The 9,162-nt window shown below is 32.1% G+C and overlaps 1 protein-coding gene across 1 annotated transcript in view; it reads left to right on the plus strand.

The window, feature by feature from the left end:
- The window catches only part of TRHDE (thyrotropin releasing hormone degrading enzyme), a 458,543-nt gene extending 453,118 nt beyond the window's left edge, over positions 1-5,425 (plus strand). Inside the window, exon 19 of the mRNA XM_066365808.1 lies at positions 4,525-5,425. Coding sequence (XP_066221905.1) covers positions 4,525-4,668 — 144 coding nt within the window. The 3' untranslated portion in view covers positions 4,669-5,425. The remainder of the gene's footprint in view (positions 1-4,524) is intronic.
- The last annotated feature ends 3,737 nt before the right edge of the window (positions 5,426-9,162 follow it).

The following is a 9,162-nucleotide window of genomic DNA, read 5'->3' on the forward strand; positions in this document are numbered from 1 at the left end:
TTTTAAATGGAATGAATTTATATGTTGGAAAGGAGGGTATCTGGTAATATATATTGAGATGAATAGTTTAAAATTCTGCTTGGTATAATCACAAAGAAAATTCATTAATGAAAATAAACTTAAAATTTTAAGGACTAGTGTCCAGTTGTGGAGTACCTAACATTTTATTCCTATGGCTCATTTCTCTGAAAACCAGCTACTGTTTTGATCGCTTTCATCTCTAATAGAGAGGGGTGTGAAATCGGAAGGGATAAATTGGTGGGAGGAAAGAAGGAAACATGGATAGTCTTAATTGATTAAAATAAGGGTGGCTTGAAACAATTACCTATTTGGTCTGCTGCTCTCCTCCACTATAACACATAGCTGAAAGTCATCGTTTAGCATCCTGGTTTCCTCAGTTTACACTGAGAGACTGCTTGGTGCTGTGGCCCAGAGCTACTGTACTGAGCAGCAGTCACTCAGAAGCGTCGACCCTGGCACCGTCTTTGTTTTCTTCTGAGACTGCCCAATTTTGTATAATCAGCCCCCCTGTGCTAACTTGGAGTCTTTCACACTATGCATTAAGCTAAGTCTGTGATCAGTATGATTTGAAATTCAATTTTTACCCCTGTTACGTGTATTCCCAAACTGAAGAATTTGTTTTTAAAAGCTTCAGCACATGTTTTACTATATTTTTAACAAAGGGGATTAAATGGGATAGAGTTTTCTCATATCCATACAAAACAGAAAGAACAATTAAATGAATGATTGCTTCCCATTTTCTTTGTATTTAAATGAAGTACTTTTAATTCCATGAACTTATATTCAATAACCTGGGAGTAAAAGACTCATTTAGTTACAACCTGTGCAGCCATTGAAGTGAATGACCTCTTCCCCCCTCTCCGTTCCCTCTCGTCGCCCCTCCTTATTGCTGCCTTCCTTCTCCTGGCTTCTCTCCATTTGACCCCTGTCCTCCCTGCCTCTCCACTGTGCCCTCTCCCTCTTCTATCATCTAACTGTGTCTATCTTTTGTATTTTTCTTTCCTTTGGTAATGCCAGGCTATAGTAAAAAACATCTTTTAAATGAACATTTAACTGATTTTATCATATACTCACCATTTGTTTTATGTATATTATTTATATATTTATTTTTTTACACTTGATGTAATTGCACTTGAAATGGTCCAAGATACCCCTATAATGGAAGGTGCCTTTTCAAAACAGAAACTAAATTGTGACTTTTACTCCATTACCTGCAAAGCAGCAGCTAACCTCACAATAGAGTCTCTCCATGGCATGAGCGATGAATCCCTTCCCAGCAAGATGCTTGCTCTGAGTTTTCTAGTGTAAGAATTATGGCCTGAGGCTTTTCCATACTTTCATTATCTAATCATTAGTAGGATTGGGGACCGCAGTTGTTGGGTGGGATGGAGATTTAATTTGTATTGCTGATAAGCCCCTTCCATAAATATAAAGGGTCTGAGAAAATTTCAGTCTAATTCTCCTGTAACCGATGAGCCTCATAAGGAGAAAGTTCAATGTACTCCCTTTGGATATGGCATATTCTTATTTCAACAGCTTATACATCAAAGGGGAATCAGCATCTTTATGAGTTCTGCAAACTCATTTAAGATTTTAATGATCCCTGTCACTTTAGAGGCATTGTTGCATTCCCCAAACTGCATTCTAGAACCTGAAACTAACACTTTTCTTTAATTATATGGCTCTAGCCATCTACAATATTTCTCAATGAGACAGTGCGTTATTTCTTTAATTTTAAACTGATGGGAAGACAGCCACATGGAACCTCAGAGGCCCTTGCCATTTCGTACAAATGTCCTTTAAGCAGTCCTCTCCAGCACTCACTTTCTTACTTCTTGAACTTAACATACAACACTGTTTTAGAAGAATATGGGTCTAATCCATTGCAGATATCCCATTTACAGTTTTAATGTTAAAAATATAAATCTCATAACAGAGAAATAATCTGGTTAATTTCTCTATGTTTTGCAGTTTACAAATAAAAGACTTTATGCTGTTTAGGGTCTTGACTACCCTAACACAAGAGTTTTAAAAAATGCTAAAATGTGTTTAATCTCAGACAAATTGATAAACATATCTAGAAATGTTACGCTATGAAAAAAAAGGGAGAACAAGCAACTCTGACATCTTACTAAATGTTATTTTATAAAAATATCTGAATTTGCAACACTTTCAAATAAAAGCATCAGATGGCCTAGATATTTAGCAAACACACTAGTAAAAACTAATAGCAGCAGAAATTCCACCAAGGAGCTACAGAAAGAAGCAAACCAGAAAGCCAGATGAGTTTCATCTACCTCATGGCCTCTAAACCAAGACAGGAGTCTGGAAGGCATTGTGAGCATGCCTGGAGATGAGTTAGAGGGGCGCTCTGCCCACCTGTTTGCTAGAAGAGCTGTGGAGGAATAAGGGACATATGATCAACTTATGCCAACTACAGAAAGTGAATCAGATGTCTTCTGATGAATAAGCTATTCCTAAGATTCATGAGTTCGTGAGTCACTTCAGGCTCTCTGAGTGAAGGCACGAAGGAAGTATTTAGTGTACTTAAATAGTGATTTAAGAAATGACTCCCAAAAGATCTATCAGTTGTATTTTCTACTGAGCATTGTCTTGCAAGATAACCTGACCTGCTGGCCTGTTAACAGCACATTTATATCCAAGCCCATTGTTTGCCTTTGAGGAGGACTTAAGAGATTTACCTTCTGTGTTTGGGCTGGTTTGCTGTCTCATCAAGAAGCCACAGAATGCTCCATACACTCAACATCGCCAAAGGGTCTTTGTCACTATTTGGTATGTTCAGTGACTGCCTAGGAAAATATATAGTAAAGCAGAACGTGTTTTATAAGGCATAAACGTAATTTTTTTTCCAATATATTGTATATATAATGTCACTGCACTGTACACATGTAATGTACAAATGTACAATGTAATGTACGTGTCTTTATTATAAACTGAAACACTAAGTTCAAAACATAAATCAACATATATTATTGTTGCTGTAGGGCTATAGACTGAATGAGTCTGAATATAACTTCATAAATGCAGATGAATTATTGGATCAATCAGCTAAGTTTAAAAATATCATTAAGGTGTTTCCATTAGACTTTCTTTTCACATGTGTGGACTAGTTACAAGTATGTATATATTGTGTATGGCATAGTGCCTGAAATATTGGAGTTACTCAGGAAATTCTGGTCCTTTCCTTTTTTCCCCTTAGAATGTATAAATTTGGTGAAACATCAAATCAGTTTTTAGTGCTAATAAATCTTTGTTATACATTGGATATTTTAAATGTTTGTTATGAAAGCATAGTGATTCTGAATTCCTGTAAATACATAATATTGCTCTGAGATGTGGTTATTCATTGCTAATGCAGTGGGTATAAGGCTTGGTAGAAAAGTACAGGATAAACTTTGAGAAAATCCATCAGTATTATGTAATCAAAGTAACACTGTCATAAACAAACCAAGCTACCCAGAAACAGATTTTTATACTAATTCAAAAGGTATAATTAACTCCATTTTAAATGCCCCTTGTCCCATTTTCCCCTGTCCTTGGGCCAGTCCCAATGTACTACGGTTTCCTCTCAACATATCCTCCATGAGGTGCCCACCATGTGATGAATCACACCCACACTAATTGTACCACATAATGTTTCTGTGTTGCAAGTTGATTTTTCACATTTGTCTATTAGCACTGTAATTGTTGGTTGGTTGCCAGTTTCTTAAGACATGTCAAACAGAAAGAAAAACTGCTAGCATCAAATCTTGAAATAAAATCCTTGGGCATTCCCAGAATGTATAAAGTCTTTAGAGACAATGTCATATCCAAAAATATTATGACAAAACATTTAAAATTATAATTTATTTTAATTTAGTGTTCAACTTCTCCATCTAAATGAGACCATATTCCTTTTTCATTCTTTCTAAATTTAAATCTAGTTACTCAGGTGATTGCAATGGAATTTAATCATCCAGTTTTTATATATCATCAGTATTTTTTTCTACTACCCAATAACTTGGTAATTCTCTTGCCATCAAAGATAGAGTCAAGCCTTCAGACTGCTTATTTGGAGAACATAAAGAATAATTTTCTCTCTACAAAGTAAAAGTGGACTTTAATCCTTATATTTATTTTCTAAGGCTTTCTCTTTCATTAGATATGCTTCATAATTAGAACTCCTCTTTGCCACAATCCCATCAGCATATTATGAAAAGACACATTAAATAGGCCTATTTTAATATTTATTTATGAAACAAAACGTTATTTTATGGTTATTTAAACTGTAATGTACGTTCTTTTTTCTTTCTTTCAATTCCAAAATAAAGCACACCTAATGGACAAAGTCATACTACATTCCAATATTAAGCTCACTTCATATATTAAGTATACCTTCTGTAGTGACTGGGGCACATTGTTTTAAATGGATTCTTGTTTACATATGTTGGACATGAGTTCATAAATCCTGCATGTTTACCATTTAAATTTTGTTATTTCCAGCTAAAGAATTTTATGAAGAACTATGATGGAGTAGCTGCTGCCTCTTTCTCAAGAGCTGTGGAAACTGTCGAAGCCAATGTGCGCTGGAAAATGCTCTACCAAGATGAGCTTTTCCAATGGTTAGGAAAAGCTCTGAGACATTAATATGTGTCTCACCAACAATTCAACTGGGAATTTCTGTGAGAAGCCCTGCTTTGTGTAGAATGAGGAAAATGGCCAGATTTTCAGTGTTAACGTGTGGGAGGAATTTTTCTTTTTAATTGTTGATTTCTGGAGATTTTTGTTTGTTTCCTTGTTTTATTCTTTCTGTTTGTTTCTCTATGGGTTGTTCTTCTTTAAAGAAACTCTTGCAAGTGAAACTAGCCATGATTGCTTCAGCTGTACATTCCCTGGTGCATGTTAATGTTGAGGTCAGTTTGGAAAAACATATTCAGAATATTTTGTGCATGGTTATATGGTCCTGCTTGTGTTCCAGCATGCTTATTTAAAATGTCCAATGTTATATGTTACTCATATTACATCCAGGATGGGCATTATGCAAAAGTACAAAGACAATCTGTGACAATCAGTGTTACAATGAGAAAAAAACTAAAAAAAAGGAAATTATATTCTTAGTTTTGGGTATTGTAAGAGGTAAAGGAGCCCTTTAAGTGATCAAGGTCACTTATTTCAGCACTTGGATTGTCTTGCAATGACTATTGTGTTGTTAACTCATTTTCTTTGAGTTAAAGTTGTGTGTACATTAAAAATGCATATAGATACAGTTTGCCAATGTAAACATCCATAAGGAAGGCCCATATGTATATAGTATGTTGTACACTGCATTTCTGCAAAGAATCTCTTCAGATCTAAGAAAATTTATCATTTTTTATAAACTTCTGCAAACTTTGAAAAGGCTGAAAAGAATTTATCTCAACACTATTTTATTTACAGTTTACTAAGTTTTTCAACTGTTATGATTTTTTTTCATCTTCTTCCTTAACAGTAGTCTTCTACTACATAAAAATTCAAACAAAATTTCTGTGTAAACTAAACATTTTTCTAATTCTCCTGAGTAAATGGCAGCCTGGCTTTCTATATAGATAGATTCTGTCATCATTTTATCAAACTTCCTATTGAAACAATTGTGCATACTTAATAATTATTAGTGTTGCAAAAAAAAATTTTTTTTATCTTGTTTGTTTTACTATCTCATGTTGTCTGGTCTAGAAAGTTAAAATGTCTATCTTTGCATTGGTTTTGTGTCTGTAATCTAATCCTCCATTAAGCAACCATACCTCAAGTGGTCTATTGACCTTTAATGACCTTTAATGCCAGTTGTGCCATGTGTTAGGTCAAAAAGTTACTTTTTTGGAGCAAAACTTTGGCATTGACAACTTTTTCTGTGTTTGTTTGGTAACACAAGTGTTTTTGAGTTCTCACCCAGTAGGCTAACTCTCCAAATGTTGCTTAGATCCTTCAAATTGACACATTTTAAGTTTATCATTATAAAATACCAATACAGCTACTGTGCATAAGCCAAATGTTTGTGGACCACTTTCTGTTTTCCTGAGGTTTACCACTCCTCCAAATCTCCTCCAAATCTTATTGTAAATCATTGAAAGAAAATATTCTAACTCTAATAGTCAACACTGGCAAAAAAAAAAAAAAATAGGTAAAACCAGAGCCATAGATTTATTGTAGTTTTATAGTTTCTAATGCATAGAATGAGTGTATCCCCTTAAATTGAATTTTACCTTTTTAGCAGTTAATATCTATTACTTATTCCTAATTTTTTCAGTGCTTCTTTTAATTAAAATGCATGAGTTTTAAACTCTTTGTGGGGTTACTAAGACATAGTAATGCTTAGTAATGCTTAGTAATAAAACTTGAGTCATCCACCAATCAGAAGTAATGAAATTCAACTTGTATTCATCACATATGTGAACTCTTTAAGGGGTAAGTTCTGAAACATAACAATAATAAATATCACACTGCTCTGCAGGTCTGAAGCATGTACTATATCACCATTGGATTTATGTAATAGAGAAGATAAAAAAATAGAGGTGGATGTCTTGTTTTGTGTTGTAAATTACTGAAAATTCTTAGTACTTGTGACATTCTTTTGAGTATAATCACCATTTCCAAATTTGAGTTAGAAGGGCTTTTGTAGTTCTTTTTTCCTCCCCACTGTTAATAATCTTAATCTTCTTTCAGTATTTTAGTGGCCTTGAACAACTGATTTAGCTATAATGTCAAATCCTAAGTGTATAATTATGTGCAATGTTCAATACCTCATATAATACTTGTTTAACAGTATAAGTAGTATCAATGGCATTGAGATGGAATTTTTGTTCTACATATTTTAAATGATTATTCTTTCAAATGTTGAAGATTATATCAGGCTTTAATGTTTTTTAGTTGTTTAAATAAGTGATATTTTCAAAATAATAAAATGACCAATGATATCTCTTGAAATATTATGTAAAATGTAGTTATAAAATTCTATTTTCTACAGAGTTTTTATCTTTTTTCTCTTCTTTGTTTTACAACTCATATATATATACATGAAATAACAAATTGTTGAAAGTATCCAACATCGAAGCTTAAAACTATACTGTGCCAATATATGTACAACGGAAAAACTTGGTTTCAATTAAAAAGGACTAAATTATTTATCCTATTGAATTTTAAATATCTCTAGGTAACTTGTAAATAAAAAGTTTTCCCCATTTTAACACATTTTCTCTTAAAAATTTCTTATGATCTTTAAAGTTTTATTTGTTCGTTTTTCAAATATATAAGCACAGCCTCTAAAGCTAGAGGTTTACTACGACAATGCTGGGTTTATTCTTGCATTTCAGTAACATAGATTTTAGCTGGAACTTAGACTTTGGTATATATTATTTCTTGTATAATTATAGGACTGAGATTTTTGTGGTAGTGCAATTCACAAATGTTATAATTGTAATATTTCACAAGCTTAAAATTATATCATATATTTATAAATTGCATTTTGTTTTCAAAGAACTTTTACACATGTTATTGTATTCAAGTTTTTTTAAGAATATAATAAATTATATTAGCCCTGTTGGCCTGATGAGAAAATTGAGAAACAGAGTAGCAACATTAACTATTTTAAACTATGCAGTTGTTACTCTGGGAACAAGTAAAATAGCCTAAGACTTTCAATATAGCTATTCTGCAACTAAAATAGAAAGACATGTTTGAAATATCTGTATCTACTCATTAACTGGAGATTTTCAGCTGCATTAGCTGCAACAGCATCAAAATATGTGATTAAATATACCTACAATAATTATGTTATGTTTAAAACCTGTGTTTCTAATTTGCTTGATGTTTAACAATTGGATGAAATGTTAATTTGTATTAATTTTGGTCAGCATAAGTAGCCAAATATTGGGGCAAAATATAGAGTTGATTGATTATAGTTTTCTTTTTTTCTTTTGGTGAACATTGTTTAAATGACCTTAAAATATTAGTAATTTGGTTTATATTTCACACAAATTTCTCATAAACTTTACCTGTAGTAACAAATGGTCAGACCACAGATAAAATGGTGTCCATCTAAATCAGTGAAAATAATATTCAGTAAAGTTTATAGATCTATGCAGACTAAGTTATTTAAAAAAAACAATTTTTTGCAACTAGTACTAGATTTGGTGCAGTAAAGGGATTTCTAAAGAATTTTACATTAATATATTTAATTAAAATCTACTGGACTTAAAAATTTAAGGAATGTTTTCTTAAGAAGTCAGAAACCTAAAATAGCTCAATTGTTCTCCTCAGCACACCCATGAGGTAACCCCAATTGCCTATTAAAGAAGGAGTAAAAGATCACATAATGAGAAATTCAAATTTTCACACCTGTATTTTTTTCTTTAACACAGATTGTGGTTGAATTATTACTATTTAACACTGCTAATCATTCAATGAAAGAATTCCACTTAACTAAATGAATGTTTATTGAGCACCCTTTATTTCACAAAGCACTTTGTGAGAGGTAAGGAAGAAGGAGATGAATAAAGCCTGAAGGAATTCACATCATAATGAATGAAACTAACATGAAGAGATAATGAACCAATCAAAAGGAAGGCAACATGAAAAATAATTACAGGCTGCAGCTGAGGAACTAAATAATTTTTTTGGTATGGATAATATGCAGTTATTTTTGTGCCCTAGTTCTCAAAACTTTTATGGATAATTTTCATTGTTTATTTTATAGCACTTAATTGTGGTTCATGGAAATGTAAAAAGTTTAATAAAATCATTTAGTTTGAATTTTATAATTGGAAAATAAATTGGGATAGAATTTATCTTTAAGAAAAGCTATTTGAGCAATTTAATAATATCAGTAGTTTGCAGGAAGAATGTTTAATCTATTTATGTAAAAGAACAAGTTTTCTAAAATGGTTTTAGCTTCCATTTGTATAATCACAATATGTTAATTTTAAGTTAATTATATATATTTTAAAATAAGTTCAATAAGTTTTATTCTAGGAAATAATGTATTTGATCAAATTGGTATATGTGAACTTTGGAGCACAAAAATGTTCTTAGAAAATATCCTTAAATTCTAAATTTTAATATAAGGTTAACCTTCAGTTTAATTTCTTTGGATGAATAAGAAAGATTTTA

The sequence above is a fragment of the Saccopteryx leptura genome, chromosome 2, assembly GCF_036850995.1.
Source record: "Saccopteryx leptura isolate mSacLep1 chromosome 2, mSacLep1_pri_phased_curated, whole genome shotgun sequence".
Classification (NCBI taxonomy): Eukaryota; Metazoa; Chordata; class Mammalia; order Chiroptera; family Emballonuridae; genus Saccopteryx; species Saccopteryx leptura.